The 23,166-nt window shown below is 43.3% G+C and overlaps 1 protein-coding gene and 1 long non-coding RNA gene across 2 annotated transcripts; one reads left to right on the top strand and one right to left on the bottom strand.

The window, feature by feature from the left end:
* Nucleotides 1-11,464: 11,464 nt before the first annotated feature.
* Nucleotides 11,465-12,787, bottom strand: LOC120049215. The gene is made up of 3 exons (XR_005477094.1): nt 12,526-12,787; nt 12,137-12,343; nt 11,465-11,719 (listed from the first exon to the last, which is right to left on the bottom strand). It is a non-coding gene; the product is annotated as an uncharacterized LOC120049215 (long non-coding RNA).
* Nucleotides 12,788-20,999: 8,212 nt separating this feature from the next.
* LOC120049214 (cystatin-B-like) lies at nt 21,000-22,746 on the top strand. Its single transcript, XM_038995446.1, has 3 exons — nt 21,000-21,204; nt 21,334-21,435; nt 22,270-22,746. The coding sequence occupies exons 1-3, from the start codon at nt 21,136-21,138 to the stop codon at nt 22,396-22,398; spliced, it is 300 nt and encodes a 99-aa protein (XP_038851374.1). The 5' UTR covers nt 21,000-21,135; the 3' UTR covers nt 22,399-22,746.
* Nucleotides 22,747-23,166: the final 420 nt, after the last annotated feature.

Below are 23,166 nucleotides of genomic sequence, written 5' to 3'. Positions count from 1 at the left end.
TCTCTCAATCAGAAACTGATTCGCAAAAAGAGCAGAGTAAGAAGCATGTTACCCAATATTAAAATAATAGCAGCAGTTAATCAACAACATACACACTCAGCTCGTCATGCAACTTGAACAGAATCTCACCAAAACAAGCTGATGAGGTTTGACTTTAGAAGACCTGTACATATACACTACATGGTATGTGGACTCCCCTTCAGATTAGTGGATCCGGCTATTTCAGCCACACCCGTTGCTGACAGGTGAATAAAAATCGAGCACACAGCCATGTAATCTCCATTGACAAACATTGGCAGTAGAATGGCCCGTACTGAAGAGCTCAGTGACTTTCAACGTGGCACCGTTAGAGGATGCCACCTTTCCAACAAGTCAGTTCGTCAAATTTCTGCCCTGCTAGAGCTGCCCCAAAGCTCACAGAACGGGACCGCCAAGTGACGAAGCGTGTAGCGTGTAAAAATCGTCTTTCCTCGGTTGCAACACTCAATACCGAGTTCCAAACTGCCTCTGGAAGCAACGTCAGCCCAGAAATGTTTGTCGGAAGCTTCATGAAATGGGTTTCCATGGCCATACATTTTAAAAACAGTGTGCCCCTTTACCCCTACCTACATGTACATATTACCTCAATCAACTCGACTAACCTGTTCCCCAAGACATTGACTCGATACCTGTACCCCCTGTATATACTGTAGCCTCGTTATTGTATTGTGTTACTTTAGTTTATTTAGTAAATATTTTTTTTACTTTACTTTTCTTAAAACTGCATTGTTGGTTAAGGGTTTGTAAGTAAGCATTTCACAGTAAGGTCTGCACCTGTTTTAGTCGGTGCATGTGACAAATACATTTTGATTTGATTAATATAAGAATTTTTAAAGGATTTATACTTTTACTTTTGATACTTAAGTATATTTGAGCAATTACATTTACATTTGATACTTACGTATATTTAAAACCAAATACTTTTAGACTTTTACTCAAGTAGTATTTTACTGGCTGACTTTCACTTTTACTAGAGTAACTTTCTATTAAGGTATCTATACATTTACTCAAGTATGACAATTGGTAACTTTTTCCACCACTGGTCGAGATCAGTGTGGAAGAACTTGACTGGCCTGCACAGAGCCCTGACCTCAACCCCATCGAACACCTTTGAGATGAATTGGAACGCAGACAGCGAGCCAGGCCTATTCACCAAACATCAGTGGCCAACCTCAATAATGCTCTTTTAGCTGAATGGAAGCAAGTCCCTGCAGCAATTTTCCAACATCTAGCAGATAGCATTCCCAGAAGAGTGGAGGCTGTTATAGCAGCAAAGGGGAATGAACTCCATATTAATGCCCATGATTTTGGAATGAGATGTTCGACGAGCAGGTGTCCACATACGTTTGGCCATGTGGTGTATCTCTCCCATCATCCCACTGTATTGCTGTAATGTTCTTTCTCTGAAGCTTTATTGAAAACCCCCAGACAGACAGACTTACAAGTCAAAGCCTTAAAGGCTTTGGTTGTTACAATTCTAATAGTTCGCCGAATTTCAGTTCATGTGACAAAACAAGCAAGTATAGTGTAGAGAATCATTGTACCATCTAACCGCTGTGAAATATCTTTTCCATAACCAAAAGTATTGTATTTTCAGCTTTTTGAAGCTGGTGTACAAAACCGAAAGTAAAAGAAGCCAACATGAAACTTAAGAACGGGAATCATAGAAATTGTGCACATAGAACAGATCTACCGCTTCTTAGACTTGCATTCAATGAGAATGACAGATTTATAACTCACATTTTCATGTGGATTTGGACGGGTTGCCCAAAAAGTTACATATTGCAGCTTTAAGTCTGACAGAAAACATCCTAGTGGGTCAAATCAGTGAGGCTGAAGAACAAAAACACATCCAGAACACCAGGCCCTGTCCTAATCCCCGCTGCTCCGTGGGCGGTTGGAGGAAAGTGCCTGACAGAGCCGGTGGAGTCAGGCCGCCCACACCCCTGTCTGAGCTCCCACACACACAGAGTAATGTAGGGTTTTCTCCAACAGTGAATTCAGCAGAAGTTCCACCCCCATTAATTTTCAACAAGGGCACGCAGAGAAAATGTGCAGGGGATTGTGGGAAGGTGAGCGGCGAGGACCCTACTAGCGGAGCGGTAGAAAAGGTTGAACTTTATACATATTTCAAGTGCAGCGTTGGAGACGCGGCGCAGTTAAGCCTTGTCAAGATGGGGCGTCGCTCTGGTCAAAACCCACTAATGAGGCCGGTGGATCGATACCCAAACAAAGTAAGCCTGGGTTTGACCTGCGGAGCCACACATAGCATGGTGCACAGACTGGAATGTAACCCAATGCTCATAGCTGATTCATATCACTGTGTATAGGGATTTATATGCTGTAATCAGTGGTGGGTAGCAGCACTCCAAAGCGCTTATGAATAACATTAGACCTAATAGTTATTGCACGTGTGCTGTGTAGCTATTATTGCCCTTGTACCCTGTAACCTGGGTCTCGACCCCGCCGTGTGCAACTGGGTCCTGGACTTTCTGACGGGCAGCCCCCAGGTGGTGAGGGTAGGAAACAACATCTCCACCTCGCTGATCTTCAACACTGGGGCCCCACAAGGGTGCGTTCTCAGCCCTCTCCTGTACTCCCTGTTCACCCATGACTGCGTGGCCATGCACGCCTCCAACTCAATCATCAAGTTTGCAGACGACACTACAGTAGTTCGGCTTGATTACCAACAACGACGAGACGGCCTACAGGGAGGAGGTGAGTGCCCTCGGAGTGTGGTGTCAGGAAAATAACCTCACACTCAACGTCAACAAAACAAAGGAGATGATCGTGGACTTCAGGAAACAGCAGAGGGAGCACCCCCGTATCCACATCAATGGGACAATAGTGGAGAAGGTGGAAAGTTTTAAGTTCCTTGGCGTACACATCACAGACAAACTGAAATGGTCCACCCACACAGACAGCGTGGTGAAGAAGGCGCAACGGCGCCTCTTCAACCTCAGGAGGCTGAAGAAATTTGGCTTGTCACCAAAAACACTCAAACTTTTACAGATGCACAATCGAGAGCATCCTGTCGAGCTGTATCACCGCCTGGTACGGCAACTGCTCCGCCCACAACCGTAAGGCTCTCCAGAGGGTAGTGAGGTCTGCACAACACATCACCGGGGGCAAACTACCTGCCCTCCAGGACACCTACACCACCCGATGTCACAGGAAGGCCAAAAAGATCATCAAGGACAACAACCACCCGAGCCACTGCCTGTTCACCCCGCTATCATCCAGAAGGCGAGGTCAGTACAGGTGCATCAAAGCTGGGACCAAGAGACTAAAAAACAGCTTCCATCTCAAGGCCATCAGACTGTTAAACAGCCATCACTAACATTGAGTGGCTGCTGCCAACATACTGACTCAAATCTCTAGCCACTTCAATAATTAAAAATTGGATGTAATAAATGTATCACTAGTCACTTTAAACAATGCCACTTTATATAATGTTTACATACCCTACATTACTCATCTCATATGTATATACTGTACTCTATACCATCTACTGCATCTTGCCTATGCCGTTCGGCCATCGCTCATCCATATATATTTATATGTACATATTCTTATTCATTCCTTTACACTTGTGTGTATAAGGTAGTTGTTGTGAAATTGTTAGGAATTGTTAGATTACTTGTTAGATATTACTGCACGGTCGGAACTAGAAGCACAAGCATTTTGCTACACTCGCATTAACATCTGTATGTGACCAATCAAATTTGATTTGAATATGATGTAGGACTATGAGTGATATTAGTGTAGCAATATATTTTACCAGGTCATAACAATGCCTCGTTTTTCCTCGCTATTCAATCATACACTGATAAAATATAAACGGAACATGTAAAGTGCTGGTCCCATGTTTCATGAGCTGAAATAAAAGATCCCAGTATTGTTCCATACGCATAAAAAGCATATTTCTCTCATGGTTTGTGCAGAAATTTCTTTACACCCCTGTTCGTGAGCATTTTATCCTTTGTCAAGATAATCCATCCACCTGGCAGGTCTTGCATATCAAGATGTTGATTAAACAGCATGATGATTACACAGGTGCACCTTGTGCTGGGGACAATAAAAGGCCACTGTGAAATGTGCAGTTTCATTACACAACACAATGCCACATATGTCCCAAGTTTTGAGGGAGTGTGCATTTAACATGCTGACTGCAGGAACGTCTACCAGAGCTGTTGCCAGATCATTTAATGGGGGAAAAACTTATTCTGATTGGCTGGGCCTGGCACCCCAGTGGGTCGGCCTGGCTCCCAATTGGGTGGGCCTATGCCTTCCCATGCCCACCCATGGATGCGCCCCTGCCCAGTATGTGAAATCCATAGATTAGGGCCTAATGAATTCATTTCAATTGACTGATTTCCTTATATGAACTGTAACTCAGCAAAATATTTTTTAATTGTTGCATGTTGCGTGTATATTTTTGTTCAGTATAGATGAATAGCCATACAGTGAGTTTCTCCGTGTTGAACAATGATGTAATGAGGTCTATAGCTGCTATTGTACCTCCCTAATTACAACAGAGGGTAGAATAGACAGCCCAGACTAAACAGCTGTGGTAACATTATCTATGGCAGTCTTAACATGATAACCCTGTCTGTCTCATACACAAATATAGCCTATCTAATTCATCCAATAGGCGTGAGAATACTCTCACCCTGGTACTCGGCTACTGTGAAAACCACAAAGGTGCGGTTTGCTAGAGAATGCAATAACGCGCCACTGCCTACTTACTGCTCACTGATTTTTTGATTTCATGGGGCAATGTGTGTGGTTATGATGTATGAAGCACAGTACATACCCACTGCATGAGTTTACATGATTAACCCTCTCTTGCACGATTGCCCGTAAATCATATCCAATCATTGCTCAAAAACCATTGCGCAACTTGGGGATCATTGAAAGAGCCATTGGAAAAGAAAACACTATTCAAATATAACTTGCGTCACAGCTTGCCTCTTTTCAAATAACCCTCCACAAGCTCGCCTTATGAGGTATAAAGAGAAAAGTGAGTTGAATGATGCCAAGAGCCGTCCAAACCACGAGAAATCAGTCATATGTAAAGGTTATAAAATAACGCGGACCACACATTACATCACAGGTGTATAACCCTGCACTCTGCTGTAGACTAGAGATAGATGTCTTACCTTCAGAGTTTGAAGAGTCCCATCACACGAAATGTCTGCCCAGTCAATAATGTCACTGTGTGCCAAAATACCTTTCATAAACAAATTACCCGACCATGTACGCTGGCTGTTCCGATGATCTAACTGTTAGGGTATAGCCTTTTTGGTAGCCCCTAAACCAAATGATAAAGCCCATGCATGCACTTGCAAGTCCTTGGAAAAAGACGCAGAAAATTATGCGGAAAATGAAGTCATAAGTTTCAAATAGGAGATCCGTTGGAGTTGATGCTACAGGTCCCAAATGCACATTTCTGCCCGTGCAACGAACTACCGCCTGCACTTAGCACCAAGTTCAAATAGATGGCTGTTGCTGCTTAGGCTACCCTCATTTCTGTTGATCCCTAGAGCCGTACTAACTCACGTGTGCTCTGCTATGTGGTTCACAATGCAATGGTTTAGCTCAATCCACTTTCTCAAAGTCCCGCCTATTGGCGATGCCACATCATAGCACCCCACCGGCAATAACAAAAAAAACTGGATATGTGCATGACTAGCCTTACAAAACTATTGGAACTTTTTAAAAAATTCCCTGGTTTTCCCGAAATCTCGGATGGAGGTTTTACGGAATTATGAGGGAATAAGAAGAAAATCCTGAATACTCCAACCAGGATTTCTTGAAAACATTCCCGAAATGTTGCATCCATATGTGTAGCAAATGGTGATGTGTGAAACTTACTCCTCAGATTGCCACTTGCGCAGTTTTTAGCGTGCTGCTGACTGGTAAGAGGCTTCGGTAAAGTGTCAAATTCGATTCAAAAGTGGAACTCGCATGGGATTGCCTATACAAGCAAGATGAAACATATGCGTGAGCAAACACTGAGTTGTGAGAGAATACATGTGGTCAAGCGAGCAGAGGACGGGTGTGACATTGTGCAAGAAGAACATCAGATCAAAAATAAATATGTTTTAAACAGTACATATAGACAGTGGCGACCCGTCATTCAACTCAGTGTTTGCTCATGCAGTTTAATCTTTCTTGTGCAGGCCATCTCATGCAGTTTCATCTTTCTTGTGCAGGCCATCTCATGCATGTTCGACTTTCGAATCGAATTTGACACATTACTGAAGCTTGTTACCAGTCAGCACCACGCTAAAAGCCAGCTATTCAATTGTCGCAAGTAACTGTTTTAGGAGTAAGTTTTGAGCCCCACCTGTTTAGCTATATGTTTGAGAGAATGCCAAGAGTGTGCAAAGCTGTCATCAAAGTAAAGGGTGGCTATTTGAAGAATCTCAAATATAAAATATATTTTGATTTGTTTAACACTTTTTTGTTTACTACATGATTCCATATGTGTTATTTCATAGTTTTGATGTCTTCACTATTATTCTACAATGTAGAACATTTTTTTAAATAAAAGAAAAACCCTGGAATGAGTAGGTGTGTCCAAACTTTTGACTGGTACTGTATATATCCTGTTGCCTAGTAACTTTATCCCCACCTATATATACACCTATCTACCTCAATTGTCTCGTAAACCTCCACATCGACTCGGTACCCGTGTGTATAGCGAAGCTATCATTGTGTATTTATTCCTAGTGTCATATTTTATTTTATTGTATCCTGCTTTGTTGGAAAGGGCCCATAAGTAAGCATTTCAATGTTAGTCTACACCTGTTGTTTACGAAGCATGTGACATATTCCATCTTCCTGCTACAACTACACACACACCTTAACATTGACCTGAACACACACACACCTTAACCCAGCCTTCTAACTTCCGGCGCCGACAGAGATGGCCGCCTCCCTTCGCATTCTCAGGAAACGATGCAGTATTTTGTGTTTTTATGTATTATTTCTTACATTGTTACCCCAGGAAATCTTTTATCACATACAAGTGATAAAGTTTTATCACATACATCCGGGAGGAACTATTGGATATAAGAGCAACGTCAACTTACCAGCATTATGACCAGGAATACGACTTTCCCGAAGCGGATCCTCTGTTTGGCCCACCACCCAGGACAATGGATCGGATCCCAGCCGGTGACCGAAAACAGGCGCCGTAGAAGGGGCAGATGGAGCGGTCTTCTGGTCAGGCTCCGCAGACGGGCACATCGCGCACCGCTCCCGAGCATACTACTCGCCAACGTCCAGTCTCTTGACAACAAGGTAGACGAAATCCGAGCAAGATTTGCCTTCCAGAGAAACATCAGAGATTGTAACATTCTTTGTTTCATGGAAACGTGGCTCACTCGAGACACGCTATCAGAGTCGGTACAGCCACCTGGTTTCTTCACGCATCGCGCCGACAGAAATAAACATCTCTCTGGTAAGAAGAAGGGCAGGGGGGTATGCCTTATGATTAAAGACTCGTGGTGTGATCATAACAACATGCTGGAACTCAAGTCCTTTCAAGAGAATTCTCTTTGATTATAATCACCCCCCCCCCCCCCCCCACCAAGCAGACACATCGATGGCCCTGAACGAACTTCATTGGACTCTATGTAAACTGGAAACCACATATCCTGAGGCTTTTTAACAAGGCTAATCTGAAAACAAGACTCCCTAAATGTTATCAGCATATCGAAAGCGCTAACCGGGCGGGAAAATTCCTGAACAATTGTTACTCTAACTTCCGCAACGCATACAAAGCCCTGCCCCGCCCTCCTTTTGAAAAATCTGACCACGACTCCATTTTGTTGCTCCCAGCCTATAGACAGAAACTAAAACAGGAAACGCCCATGTTCAGGTCTGTTCAACGCTGGTCCGACCAATCTGATTCCACACTTCAAGATTGCTTCGATCAGGTGGACTGGGATATGTTCCGCATAGCGTCGAACAACAACATTGATGAATACGCTGATTCGGTGAGCGAGTTGATTAGCAAGTTCATCCGTGATGTTGTACCCACAGCAACTATTAAAACCTTCCCCAACCAGAAACCGTGGATTGATGGCAGCATTCGTGCAAAACTGAAAGCACAAACCACTGCTTTTAGTCAGTGCAAGGCGACCGGAAACATGACCGAATAAAAACAGTGTAGCTATTCCCTCCGCAAGGCAATCAAACAAGCTAAGTGTCAGTGTAGAGACAAAGTAGAGTCGCAATTCAACGGCTCAGACATGAGAGGTATGTGGCAGGGTCTACAGTCAATCACAGACTACAAAAAGAAAACCAGCCCCGGCGCGGTCCACAATGTCCTGCTACCAGACAAACTAAACAACTTCTTTGCTCGCTTTGAGGAGAATACAGTGCCAACGACACGGCCCGCTACCAAAACCTGCGGGCTCTCCTTCACCGCAGCCAACGTGAGTAAAGCATTTAAATGTGTTAACCCTCGCAAGGCTGCCGGCTCAGAAGGCATCCCTAGCCACGTCCTCAGAGCATGCGCAGACCAGCTGGCTGGTGTGTTTACGCACATATTCAATCAATCCTTATCCCAGTCTGCTGTTGCCACATGCTTCAAGAGGGCCACCATTGTTCCAGTTCCCAAGAAAGCAAAGGTAACTGAACTAAATGACTATCGCCCAGTAGAACTCACCTCCGTCATCATGAAGTGCTTTGAGAGACTAGTCAAGGATCATATCACCTCCACCCTATCTGACACCCTAGACCCACTCCAATTTGCTTACCGCCCCAATAGGTCCACAGACGACGCAATCACACTGCACACTGCCCTATCCCACGTGAACAAGAGGAATATCTATGTAAGAATGCTGTTCATCGACTACAGCTCAGCATTTAACACCATAGTACCCTCCAAACTCGTCATTAAGCTCGAGACCCTGGGTCTCGACCCCGCCCTGTGCAACTGGGTCCTGGACTTCCTGACGGACCGCCCCCAGGTGGTGAGGGTAGGAAACAACATCTCCACCCCGCTGATCCTCAACACAAGGGTGCGTTCTCAGCCCTCTCCTGTACTCCCTGTTCACCCATGACTGCATGGCCATGCACGCCTCCAACTCAATCAGAGTTGCCTCAGGAGGCTGAAATTTGGCTTGTCATCAAAAACACTCACAAACTTTTACAGATGCACAATCGAGAGCATCCTGTCGGGCTGTATCACCGCCTGGTACGGCAACTGCTCTATCCATAACCGTAAGGCTCTCCAGGGGGTAGTGAGGTCTGCACAACGCATCCCTGGGGGCAAACTACCTGCCCTCCAGGACACCTACACCACTCGATGTCACAGGAAGGCCAAAAAGATCATCAAGGACAACAACCACCGAGCCACTGCCTGTTCACCCCGCTATCATCCAGAAGGCGAGGTCAGTACAGGTGCATCAAAGCTAGGACCGAGAGACTGAAAAACAGCTTCTATCTCAAGGCCATCAGACTGTTAAACAGCCATCACTAACATTGAGTGGCTGCTGCCAACATACTGACTCAATCCCTAGCCACTTTATTAATAAAAAATTGGATGTAATAAATGTATCACTAGTCACTTTAAACAATGCCACTTTATATAATGTTTATATACCCTACACCAGGGGTGTCAAACTCAAATACCCAGTGGGCCAAAATGTAAAACCTGAACAAAGTCGCGGGCCAACATTGAACAAATGAACCTTTTAATATGGACCCAAACAAGTTTTGCTTTAACATTGAATATGGAACAAGCATCGCTTATTACCATACAATATATTATTTAATAGTGGAGACATGCAAAATCGAATTTCAAATGAAAAAACACATCAATGGCATTCATTTATTAAATAAATAAAATTTAAATAAAAATCGTATGCCTCTTTTCTATTTGCAGCCTTCTGATTTAAATACCAAAATAAACTTTTTCCACTGGCTAATAATTTTACAAATAAAATGATAATAAATCAATCAACCATTCAAGCCCATGCCTTGTAGCAAGAAAAAGTGCACAAAGAAAACGTTAATTATTGCACACTGATCTAATCTGATGTGCCCAAGCCAGATACCTGGCATCTCTTCTTGGATGCTAGTTCATCAATGTCTGGGCTCAGGCTCTGAGCTGAAGAAATCCTCAGTATCGAGCGAAGGTGTTCATCAGTCAGACGTCTCCTGTGAGTTGTTTTGGTCATCTTCATCGAGGAAAAAAGTTGCTCGCATAGATAAGTGCTGCCGAACATGGAGAGCATCTGAGCAGCTTGGGTGCGGAGCTGAGGCATTGTGTCAGGGATGAACCGTGGAAACTGTGCGGCGCCCACAGCATCATACTTTGACTTCAGCGTGTCGTTGCACTGGAGTTCAATCAGCTCCATTTGGATGTTGGTTGGTGCATTTTCCACATCAACTGCGAAGGGATTACTAAGCAGTTCAAACCTACATTTCTGGACATCGAAGTCGGCAAATCGCCGGCTAAACTCAGCGGAGAGAACACTGAGTTTTTCAGCAAACTGCGCATGGGAACACGGCGGTAGATATCTGCGCTTTTATGGTTTGGCAGCAGGGATTGATTGGCGCGCGAAAACAACAGCAGAGCATTATGGGATTCGTAGTATTAGCGGTGAATACGCTGTATAATACCGGCGGGCCAGCTCTAGTAGTAATTTGGTATTGTCTCGCGGGCCAAATATAATTACCCCGCGGGCCAAATTTGGCCCGCGGGCCAGAGTTTGACACCCATGCCCTACACTACTCATATGTATATACTGTACTCTATACCATCTACTGCATCTTGCCTATGCCGTTCGGCCATCGCTCATCCATATATATTGTTATGTACATATTCTTATTCATTCCTTTACACTTGTGTGTAAGGTAGTTGTTGTGAAATTGTTAGATTACTTGTTAGATATTATTGCATGGTCAGAACTAGAAGCACAAGCATTTCTGTCACGCTCGTCGTGGGTGGAAGAAGAGGAGGACCAATGCGCAGCGTGGTAAGTGTCCATATTGTTTTAATAAGAATACTGAACAAAAACAATAAAACGAACAGTCCTGTACGGTGAAGCAAAACACAGAACAGAAAATAATCACCCACAACACACAATGACAAACAGGCTACCTAAATATGGCTCCCAATCAGAGACAACGACTGACACCTGCCTCTGATTGAGAACCATACTAGGCCCAACACATAGAAATCTAACAACAGAACAAAACATAGAAAAACAACATAGAATGCCCACCCCAACTCACACCCTGACCAAACTAAAATAAAGACATAACAAAGGAACTAAGGTCAGAACGTGACAATTTCGCTACACTCGCATTAACATTTGCTAACTATGTGTATGTGACAAATACATTTTATTTAATTTGACAATGTACATTTGATTTGATGGACTCGATGACGGTTGTTTAGAACTGAATCACTACACACAGCATTCAAAGGAGGACTGAGGACAAAACAACGCCATGCATTCGCCAAACACTGAGGAAAACAGATTCATTATTTCTTTTTTTTTGTAATTGTCTGATTGGGAAGTACCATTGTCTATCAATAACAGAATCAAAAAATATTTCAATTTGCCATTGGAAGTTTTATTTAATACAGTCAGTAATACAGGAGTCAAATTGCAAGGAGTCAGATCAGATGTCATCAGCAAGCCAGAGCCATCTGTGGAAAGAGCACAAGTAGAAGATATAAGTGCAAACAGAATAAATGTATCATTCAACATCTGTTTCCACCTAAAACAATGACATAAACTCTGTCCCAATTCATCTCTGCTCAACTCCTCACTTCCTCTCTACTCGCATCCTTCTCAAAAAGCATTGGAGAAGGTCTGAGGCGAGGAACCTTGGGTTGTCTCCTCCAATGGGCTTTTAGAAGGAGGCGTGATGGTCAGTCCTTGCATCCACAGCTCTATGAATTTGAGAGTGGCTACATTTCTTCAGCCCCATCCCTCAGCTTTTTACTGAAACGGGCAGGGACACCGCTTTGTTATTGTTTCAACTGCTGATTGCCACTTTAAGAAACACACAAACGATGAATTATGTTTAAGCATACATGACTGTTGAGAGTGTGGTGCCATACCTTTATCTCTCAGGTGCAGCAGAGCTGACACACTAAAGATGAAGTTGCAGTAGATGTCTTGACCACCCTTTGGCTGTTGTCCAGACAGTGGTAGCGCTGTAAGGTGTCCCAGGCACTGATTTGTGGCCACGTCACCTCCCACAGAGCCAGTGAAGAGCTCCAGGTTCTTACGGTGGGGCATCAGCATTATCTATAGAGAGGGCAGAACTATACAGGAGATGGAATTAGATTTAGTATGGAGTTACAGTCCCCAACTTAAAATCCTTGTACAATCCATAGACATCGGTAAAAAGGTAAACATAAGTATGGAACTGGAGTTTGAGGAAGGTGGAGCAATACATACTATATGTGCTGAGTTGTGTAAGGCATAAAATTAGTTGGTGACTCACTGGTCCAAACTTGGTGTCCTCTGCCTCGTTGGTGTAGTGGTCCAGGGCAATGAAGTAGAAGCCTGACTCCACCTGGTCAAATGTGTTCTACACACGCTGAAATGTCTCCTGAGAACAGCTGGATTGAGAGAGAGAGGAAAATAAGATGTGAGAAAATGTCACAGGCAGAGTTCAATTGGAGTGTAAAAGTTTTAACATCTTAATGTTGCTTCCAAGGTAACAGTTAATTTACAGACTGCTGTGGCTGGATCAAAAGAGGCAACTATGGATAATCATTTAGCCAAATAAGTGATAACACATGATGTGGGACTGAATTGCCATGTACCAATCCACGCCGTATGTCAGTCAGCATGGCTCAGTGTTGTCATGGCAACAGCCTGCTGTCATTTCATGCTCATCCCACCTCGTAGAGAGCTATCCTCCTATAGGTTTTCACTTCATCACTTACCTACACCACTCATATCGTTTAGCAGTAGCTAGGTTTCCATCCAATTGTTGACAGATTTTCATGTGAATATTCTAAAATCTGCATAAAGAAAATATGTGTATTTTCCCATCAGTGGGTTGTTTCCACCAAACTGACTTGTTACAGATAAAAAATCAGTGTGTGATGACGTCGCTTAAGTTTTCATGTACCGAATAAAAATCTAATGTTCAATGTGTTTCCATCGCATTTTCAACTCTACCAATAGTTTTGTCACAAACTGTTGCATTAAAGAGCAAATGTGCCTCCTCTGGTCTTGGCACGGCCGCTCTAGCCAACAGTTAGCAGATAGGCCTATAGTGCAGGTAGGCTCTGTGGGTAGGTTAGTCTACATTAGGGGTGTCAAACTCATTCCATGGAGGGCCTAGTGTCTGCTGGTTTTTCCTTTCAATGAAGCCCTGGACAACCAGGTGAGGGGAATGAAAGAAACAAGTTCTAAACTGGGTGACATTAAAGCTATTGAAACTGTAAGAATAATTACATGTATGGACATGTTTGACGTCATCGTCTTTCTCCAGGAAGACACCATCGTAGAAGCCCTTCTCAACATTACATAGAGAGTCAGACTGCAAGATGATATCACAAAATGATATATCAAATCAAACCACCAAGGTGTGGCAGGTAGCATAGAGCAGGTATTCTCAAACTGGGGTACGCACAATGCCGTCGGGGTTACGCCAATAAAAATGTGATTGACTTTTTTTCTTTTAAAAAAAATAATATTTTTTTTTTTTTTTTTTTCCTTCAGATTTTCAAACAGTCCATTTATATTTTCCAACAGGGCTATACATTTGGGTGAGTTTTTTTCTCTCGCCTGAGTAGCCTCGTTTCACTGCCAAAAAGAAAATGAAACCATCTAGTGTTCAGCGAAATAACAACACAATGTCAAATACAGGTAGCCTAGTCAAATAATTAACATCCAATCACATTAACCGTTAGAGCTCTTCTCTGTCTACATTAACAAGGACAACACACAGGTCTTTCCATCATTGTATGATTTTATGTGTGCAAATTAACTCAAGCTTACGGACAATATCAAATGTGATATAGCTAAGCACCCGAGTGAGTTGGGTGCGAAATTACGCAGGTACTTTCCCGAAAAGGATGACACAAACAACTGGATTCATTATCCCTTTCATGTCCTGCCTCCAGTCCACTTACCGAAATCTGAACAAGAGAGCCTCATCAAAATTGCAACAAGCGGTTCTGTGAAAATTTAATTTAATCAGAAGCCACTGTCAGATTTCTGGATTGGGCTGCGCTCAGAGTATCCTGCCTTGGCAAATTGCGCTGTTAAGACACTGATGCCCTTTGCAACCATGTACCTATGTGAAAGTGGATTCTCGGCCCTCACTAGCATGAAAACTAAACACAGGCACTGACTGTGTGTGGAAAATAATTTAAGACTGAGACTCTCTCCAATACAGTTACAGTTACATGCATCCTTTCAAGCACACCCTTCTCAATAACAGTTGGTGAGTTATTTACCATTTTCAATGAACAAATAAGGTTTTATATGTAAGATGGTTAAATAAAGAGCAAAATTATTGATTATTATTATATAATTATTTGTGCCCTGGTCCTATAAGGGCTCTTTGTCACTTCCCACGAGCCGGGTTGTGACAAAAACTCACACTCATTCTTATGTTTAATAAATGTATAGTGTGTGTGTGGCAGGCTTACAATTATGGCAAAAAACAACATTTGAGAGTGCGCTGACCCTGGTGCTAGAGGGGGTACGCAGCTGGAGGTTGAATGTTTGAAGGGGTACGGGACTATAAAAAGCTTGGGAACCACTGGCCTAGAGATTAGAGAGGTGGGTTGGTGGTTCAATAACCCAAAACATAGTAAAAATAAAGAAAAACCTGAAATGAGTAGGTGTGTCCAAACTTTTGACTGGTACTGTACAGTGCCTTGCAAAGGTATTCATCCCCCTTGGCATTTTTCCTATTTTGTTGCATAACAACCTGTAATTTAAATATATTTTTATTTGGATTTCATGTAATGGACATACACAAAATAGTCCAAATTGGTGAAGTGAAATAAAAAAAAGTTACTTGTTTCAAAAAATGTAAAACAATGTTACATGGAAATGTGCTGCTGCATATGTATTCACATATGAGGCCCCTAAATAAGATCTGGTGCAACCAATTACCTTCAGAAGTCACATAATTAGTTAAATAAAGTCCACCTGTGTGCAATCTAAGTGTCACATGATCTGTCACATGATCTCAGTATATGTTCTGCATGACCACTAAGCAAGCGGCACCATTAAGACCAAGGAGCGCGCGCCAAACAGGTCACGGACAAAGTTGTGGAGAAGTACAGATCAGGGTTGGGTTATAAAAAAATATCTGAAACTTTGAACATCCCACAAAGCACCATTATTAAAAAATAGAACGAATATGGCACCACAACAAACCTGCCAAGAGAGGGCCACCCACCAAAACTCACGTACCAGACAAGGAGGGCATTAATCAGAGATCAAATGATACAAACCGCCTAAAAAAATCTATTTTAATTCCAGGTTGTAAGGCAACAAAATAGGAAAAATGCAAAGGGGGTGAATACTTTTGCAAGCCACTGTATATGTCGTTAGACTACATGTGCATAACTATGTGGTTTCAATGTACATTAGCTGTGGTTCCTCTTATTTTGGAAGTAATATAACATTTTTAAAACATGCAACCTAAGAGTTCATGCCTTCAAGACAGAGGATTAGGTTACAGTCAATCAGTCTGAGGATTTGAAAGTCTTATAGCACTACTTTGTATTTAATCCCAAATTGAAATCAAAGTCAGTGAGCTAAAATTGGTCAGTATATTACAACTGCATTTAGTACTAGTTAGAAATGTCCTAACAAGGTAGTCATCCTGCCTGACAAGTAGGTGCAACTTTAGCCTTGATGAGGCCCTTACTCTCTCGGGGTTGTTGTGTGATTTCCTTAAGGTCAAGCGACCTGGCTTCAACCCTACATCAGGTAAATACCCCCTCCTACCATTTTCTACTCTCACCCAGAGGCAGCGCTCCTAGTGGCCGGAGACTTTAATGCAGGGAAACTTAAATCAGTTCTATCAACATGTTAAATGTGCTACCAGAGGGGAATAAAATCTAGATCACCTGTACTCCACACACGTACAAAGCTCTCCCTCGCCCTCCATTTGGTAAATCTGACCACAACTCTGTCCTCCTGATTACTGCTTACATGCAAAAATTTAAGCAGGAAGCCACAGTGACTCGGTCTATAAAAAAGTGGTCAGATGAAGCAGATGCTAAACTACAGCACTGTTTTACTATCACAGACTGGAACATGTTCCTGGATTCTTCCGATGGCATTGAGGAGTACACCACATCAGTCCCTGGCTTTATCAATAAGTGCATTGAGGACGTCGTCCCCACAGTGACTGTACGTACATACCCCAACCAGAAGGCATGGATTACAGGCAACATTCGCACTGAGCTGCAGGGTAGAGCTGTCGCTTTCAAGGTGCGGGATTCTAACCCAGAAGCTTACAAGAAATCCTGCTATGCCCTGCGACGAACCATCAAACAGGCAAAGCGTCAATACAGGGCTAAGATTGAATCATTCTACACTGGCTCCGACGCTCGTATTATGTGGCAGGGCTTGCAAACTATTTCAGACTACAAAGGGAAGCACAGCCGTGAGCTGCCCAGTGGCACGAGCCTACCAGGCGAGATAAATCACTTCTATGCTCACTTGGAGGCAAGCAACACTGAGGCACGCATGAGAGCATCAGCTGTTCCGGACGACTGTGTGAGCACGCTCTCCGTAGACGACGTGAGAAAGACCTTTAAACAGATCAACATACACAAGGCTGCGGAGCCAGACGGATTACCAGGACATGTGCTCCGGGCATGTGCTTACCAACTGGCAGGTTTCTTCACTGACATTTTCAACATGTCCCTGAATGAGTCTGTAATACCAACATGTTTCAAGCAGACCAACAGAGTCACTGTGCCCAAGAACACAAAGGCAACCTGCCTAAATGACTACAGACCCGTAGCACTCACGTCCGTAGCCGTGAAGTGCTTTGAAAGGCTGGCAATGGCTTACATCAACACCATCATCCCAGAAACCCTAGACCCACTCCAATTTGCATACTGCCCAAACAGATCCACAGATGATGCAATCTCTATTGCACTCCACACTGCCCTTTCCAACCTGGACAAAAGGAACACTTATGTGAGAATGCTATTCATTGACTACAGCTCAGCGTTCAACACCAAGGTACCCTCAAAGCTCATCACTAAGCTAATGATCCTGGGACTAAACACCTCCCTCTGCAACTGGATCCTGGACTTCCTGACGGGCCATCCCCAGGTGGTGAGGGTAGGTAGCAACACATCTGCCACGCTGATCCTCAACACTGGAGCTTCCCAGGGGTGCGTTCTCAGTCCCCTCCTGTACTCCCTGTTCACCCACGACTGCATGGCCAGGCTCCAACACCATCATTAAGTTTGCAGACGACACAACAGTGGTAGGCCTGATCACCGACAATGACGAGACAGCCTATAGGGAGGAGGTCAGAGACCTGGCCGGGTGGTACCAGAATAACAACCTATCCCTCAACGTGACTAAGGAGATGGTTGTGGACTACAGGAAAAGGAGGGCCGAGCACGCCCCCATTCTCATCAACGGGGCTGTAGTGGAGCAGGTTGAGAGCTTCAAGTTCCTTGGTGTCCACATCACCAACAAACTAGAATGGTCCAAACACACCAAGACAGTCGTGAAGAGGGCATGACAAAGCCTATTCCCCCTCAGGAAACTAAAAAGATTTGTCATGGGTCCTGAGATCCTCAAAAGGTTCTACAGCTGCAACATCGAGAGCATCCTGACTGGTTGCATCACCGCCTGGTACGGCAATTGCTTGGCCTCCGACCGCAAAGCACTACAGAGGGTAATGCGTACGGCCCAGTACATCACTGGGGCTAAGCTGCCTGCCATCCAGGACCTCTACACCAGGCGGTGTCAGAGGAAGGCCCTAATAATTGTCAAAGACCCCAGCCACCCCAGTCATAGACTGTTCTCTCTACTACCGCATGTTAAGTGGTACCGGAGTGCCAAGTCTCGGACAAAAAGGCTTCTCAACAGTTTTTACCCCCAAGCCATAAGACTCCTGAACAGGTAATCAAATGGCTACCCGGACTATTTGCATTGTGTGCCCCCCCACCCCCTCTTTTACGCTGCTCCTACTCTGTTTATCATATATGCATAGTCACTTTAACTATACATTCATGTACATACTACCTCAATTGGGCCGACCAACCAGTGCTCCGCGACATTGGCTAACCGGGCTATCTGCATTGTGTCCCGCCACCCACCACCCCCTCTTTTGCGCTACTGCTACTCTCTGTTCACCATATATGCATAGTCACTTTAAACCATATCTACATGTACATACTACCTCAATCAGCCTGACTAACCGGTGTCTGTATGTAGCCTCGCTACTTTTATAGCCTCGCTACTGTGTTTTTCACTGTCTTTTTACTGTTGTTTTATTTCTTTACTTACCTATTGTTCACCTAATACCTTTTTTGCACTATTGGTTAGAGCCTGTAAGTAAGCATTTCACTGTAAGGTCTACACCTATTGTATTCGACGAACATGACAAATAAACTTTGATTTGATGAGCAGAAGAAGGATAGTGTTTGAGGTTCAAAAGCATGTCCTGTTAAGGTGTGAGGGATTTGTGATAAAGAAGCACAGGTTGTGTTTTCTGAACTGATGGAGTAGTGTAACGATCCTAGCCTTGCGAAATCCCCCAAGTGAGATTTCGCTCTTGGCATCTCCCTTGGTGTTCCTTTAGAGCAGGGTTTCCCAAACCTCTCCTCGGCCCCTCCAGACGCTTCACTTTATTTTTAACCCTTAACTGACACACATGGTTCAATTAGTCAACTAATTATCAAGCCATCAAAAAGAAAGGAGGACCAAGGCACTCTTCATATAATTAATTAAAATGCCTTTATTAGTATGGCATGTTCAATAGAAACAAAGTTTAAAAAAGGCCGAAACGCGTCAGATTTTTTAAAACTTTGTTTCTATTGAACATGCCATACTAATAAAGGCATTTTAATTAATTATATGAAGAGTGCCTTGGTCCTCCTTTCTTTTTGATTACCAATTTACCCCTTTTACCAAAGAGCACCTGTCTACCAAATTTACTATTGTGTACCTTAGTAGAGCTTCCCTTCCTCCTCTTTCTAATTATCAAGCCTTTGACAAATTAAATCAGGTGTGGCTGTTTAAGTGTCACGTGTGCTCCCCCTCTGGCCTTTAGGTCACCAGGCTCGCACATCTGTCACTATCATTATGCGTACCTGCACATCATCAGACTCACCTGGATTCCATCACCTCTCTGATTACCTTCCCTATATATATGTCACTCCCTTTGGTTCCTTCGCCAGGTGTTATTGTTTATGTTCAAGTGTTAAGGTCGTGCGCTCTTGTTTTGTGTTTATTTATTGAAACACTAACTGAACTTGCTTCCCAACTAGGTGCACATCATTACATTAGGGTTAAAACAAAAATGTGAAACTTCTGGGGGTGGCGGTAGAGAACCTGTTTTAGGGTCAGATGCCCCCAGGGTAAAGCTCTATTTAGGGTGATACTCACCCCTGCCATTAGCTGCAATATGGTCACCTGTTCCAGTTAGGTCCATATCCTCCGCTGTGACTTTTGTTTACAGTAATATACAATTAACATGAGGCAGCCAGGACTGGCATGTTATCTATTTAGAAAAAAAGTGTTACACTTTACATGCGTAAACAAACACAAACTAAATAGGTACCGGAACTGACCTGAGAGTGCGCGCTGTAAAGAGACAGTCAGCTGCTCTTACCACTAGCCTTGCCCTTGTCCAATGGCTAGAGGGACAGCAGAGGCAGCATAATTCACCCAAGGCCTGGACGAAAAAGGTCTAAGGCCTCAAGACATGCTAAGTGTTATGTACCTATTTAGTTGTTTGTTTAGCCTTAGACCTTTTTTGTCCAGGTCTTTGGTGACTCCTTTAAGTCATGAAATAAATGTATTCCCATGTGCTTCCAAGAATTGGTATTATTGAAAACCTTTCACATAATTAACGGCAAACAGCTATCTAGGCCCAATGTTCACTAGGGTTGCTAACGTTAGCATACAAGATACTGTCACAGATAGATGAGAACATCTTGTAGAACATCTTTGATACTGTTGGCCAAGCGAATACATATCACTCCCTATCTGCAAGATGAACCAATATCCGTAACTGATTGAAATAAATTAAGAGTTTAGAATTATGCCGACCGAAATACAGAAAATACTAGATTATTTGTATTTTCTTGTCCGATAATTTACTTCGCGTTCTCACCGTAAAATAGATATCTGCATCCAAATAAGCAGTTGTTTATTTGTACTAATAGCACAAACTCAGGGCGCGTCGAGTTTAAAGAGATTATGAAGGGGCGTGGCATCAGATCTCTGTTATTGAGTTTGATGCGCCATGAGTTTGCGATATTAGTACCTAAAAACATTGCTTATTTGTTCATATAATACATAGTTAAGGGTAGACTGTGTTGGTATACGTACAGATAGAACAATGAGACAGATTTCACCGGATGTATAATTATGAAGCATTCGCTTGGCAGTTATTTCGCCCGCCAAGCAAGGAGTTTTTGTATGGATGTCAATGAGTGTCGAATTTGGTCAACAAAAAAACGTATGTCTTATTTGTTACGTGAGGTGTATTTGATCGAATAAACGTTTCGTAATGCTTAAGTTGTTACGAGTGTACTGATATGCGCACGTGACATCCCGGCAACTTTGAGAAAAAACACTTTATATCGCAGTTCGCTCGAGATGGCTATACATATACATGACATGAGGCTAGTAACATAGAATCTCTCTCCAATAATCAATTTGAGCACGTTCTCAGTATACATCAATGGTCCGAATAGCCTCTCTATTTGGTGGGGAGTGGACATTTCAACCGGATGCTTCAGATTTCATATCCGGTGAAACATGTGACTCGTTGTTTTGTCTTTGGTGTTAAAGTGAGCGAATGTGGTATTTGCTATAAAGTGCGATAGTTTCAGTGACGGTGTTCGGTCGGTTGGTCAGTCTGACAGTAAAGATGCCATTGTGTGGAGGAACAACTGGGCCAAAGGATGCCACTGAAGAGGTGCAGAAGATTTGTGATGAGGTGAGAGAGGAAAGGGGACTGTCAGTGTCTGTGTAGATCGAGTAATGAACTTGATTATCGCCATTCGCCACCAAATGTAGCCTATTAAAATTGTAGTTACTAAAAGATAACCATGTTTTTTCATCACAGATGAAGCCGCATGCAGAGCAGAAAACGGGGAGGAAGTTTGACATTTTCACAGCGAAAATTTACAAGACTCAGGTGGTGGCAGGGACCAACTTCTTCATCAAGGTATCAGCTTGAATATTTCTTGCTACGTAACACTTTACATTACTGTCCCCTTATTACTGTGGTATGTAATTACAGTGTAACAAGTATTGTAAATACTCATTCTTCCTAACCTTAGCCCTAAGGTACAGCCCTACAGTACACACTTCTTAGCCCTATCCAGGCTGTATCACATCTGGCCGTGATTGGGAGTCCCATAGGGCGGCGCACAATTGGCCCAGCGTCTTCCGGGTTTGGCCGGGGTAGACCGTCATTGTTAATAAGAATTCGTTTTTAACTGACTTGCCTAGTTAAATAAAGGTTAAGTAACCCTAGTACAGGGTAAATAGTGTAGTAATGGGTCATTACAAAACATGTTACACTTTAAATTACCCAGTAATAAGGGCACTGTAATGTGTAACTAAAGAGGGTAGTTTATGGAGTTTATTTGATAGTACACTTTCAGTAGCCTACATTGTTACACTGTAAGCCAAGAGTCCAGTGGACACAGATTGCATTTCAGTGCATTGATACTGGATTCCATTTCACATGTTCCACGAAACATGGATGGATGTAACTTGTCAGTTGTTAGAGACCTCTAACCCTAACACTCATCCATATATGTATATATTCTTATTCCTTTACATAGATTTGTGTGTGTTAGTGCAGCAATATCTAACAATTCCACAACTACCTGTCGGAACTAGAAGCATTTCGCTACACTCGCAATAACATCTGCTAACCATCTGCTAACTATACTGTTACAAATGTGTGTGTGACCAATTTCATTTGGCCTGTTCTCTGTTCTTACCACTGTGTCCAACTGGCTCACTCTGACCTCGTCTCTGTGTCTTACAGGTTCATGTTGGTGGTGAAGACCATGTCCACCTGCGTGTGTATAAAATGCTGCCACACGCCGGAAGCAAACTGGAGCTGACCAGCCTGCAGGAGTCCAAAGCCCACAGCGACCCCATCGAGTACTTCTGATTAACCCTGACCTTTGACCCCATCAAGTACTTCTAATGACCCCTGTGACTCAGCCGCAGTCCGAGCCGAACCCCGGTGCCTACCCTACCCAATACACCACAGCCTCCTTTCCCTACACATAATAGATCTGTGGTCGTTCTACAGCCCAGGTAGCCTTTTAATATCAATTTTCAGTGTTTCTTAAAATGATTTTAGAATATGTAGCTGATAGGAAACCTTCATGTATGAAGGGAAATTGAAATAATGAATGAGCTCCAAACATGAATGTATATTTGCCTACTCAATTAAAGACAATGTACTATTTTGCCACATGGTTAATAAATCATAATACTTTGTAACAAAGATGAATTCCTTGTCCATGATCAATGGTCTTTGAACACAATTTCAAACCTAGATAAACCCATCGTCCTCAGGTGACAGGTAACACCAGCCTGTTTACTGGAGTGTAACCTCTTGGTTAGAGTCAGTACCAGATGACAGGTAGCTATAGTTCCCAGGTCCTACATACTTCTGGGAGAAGGGTTAGAAGGGATCTATCTACAGTACACACTTCTGGGAGAAGTCTGGGGGGGGGGTATTTAAAAAAAAAAAAAGTAAAATCGTGACGTTAGTGATCTTCAGGTCGGAGCTCTAGGATGATTCCTGAGTTTCCGACTTGGAATTCCCCGTCTGAGCTAGTTTTCCCCCCAGTTGTCTTCAACACGCTGAAGTCGGATGTCAGAGATTTCCAAGTTCCCAGTTGTCTTGAACGCGCCATTAGTACCAGAA

This window comes from Salvelinus namaycush, chromosome 6, assembly GCF_016432855.1.
Source record: "Salvelinus namaycush isolate Seneca chromosome 6, SaNama_1.0, whole genome shotgun sequence".
Classification (NCBI taxonomy): domain Eukaryota; kingdom Metazoa; phylum Chordata; class Actinopteri; order Salmoniformes; family Salmonidae; genus Salvelinus; species Salvelinus namaycush.
The sequence above is the reverse complement of the archived record's forward strand: the minus strand, read 5'-3'. Positions and strand labels throughout refer to the sequence as shown.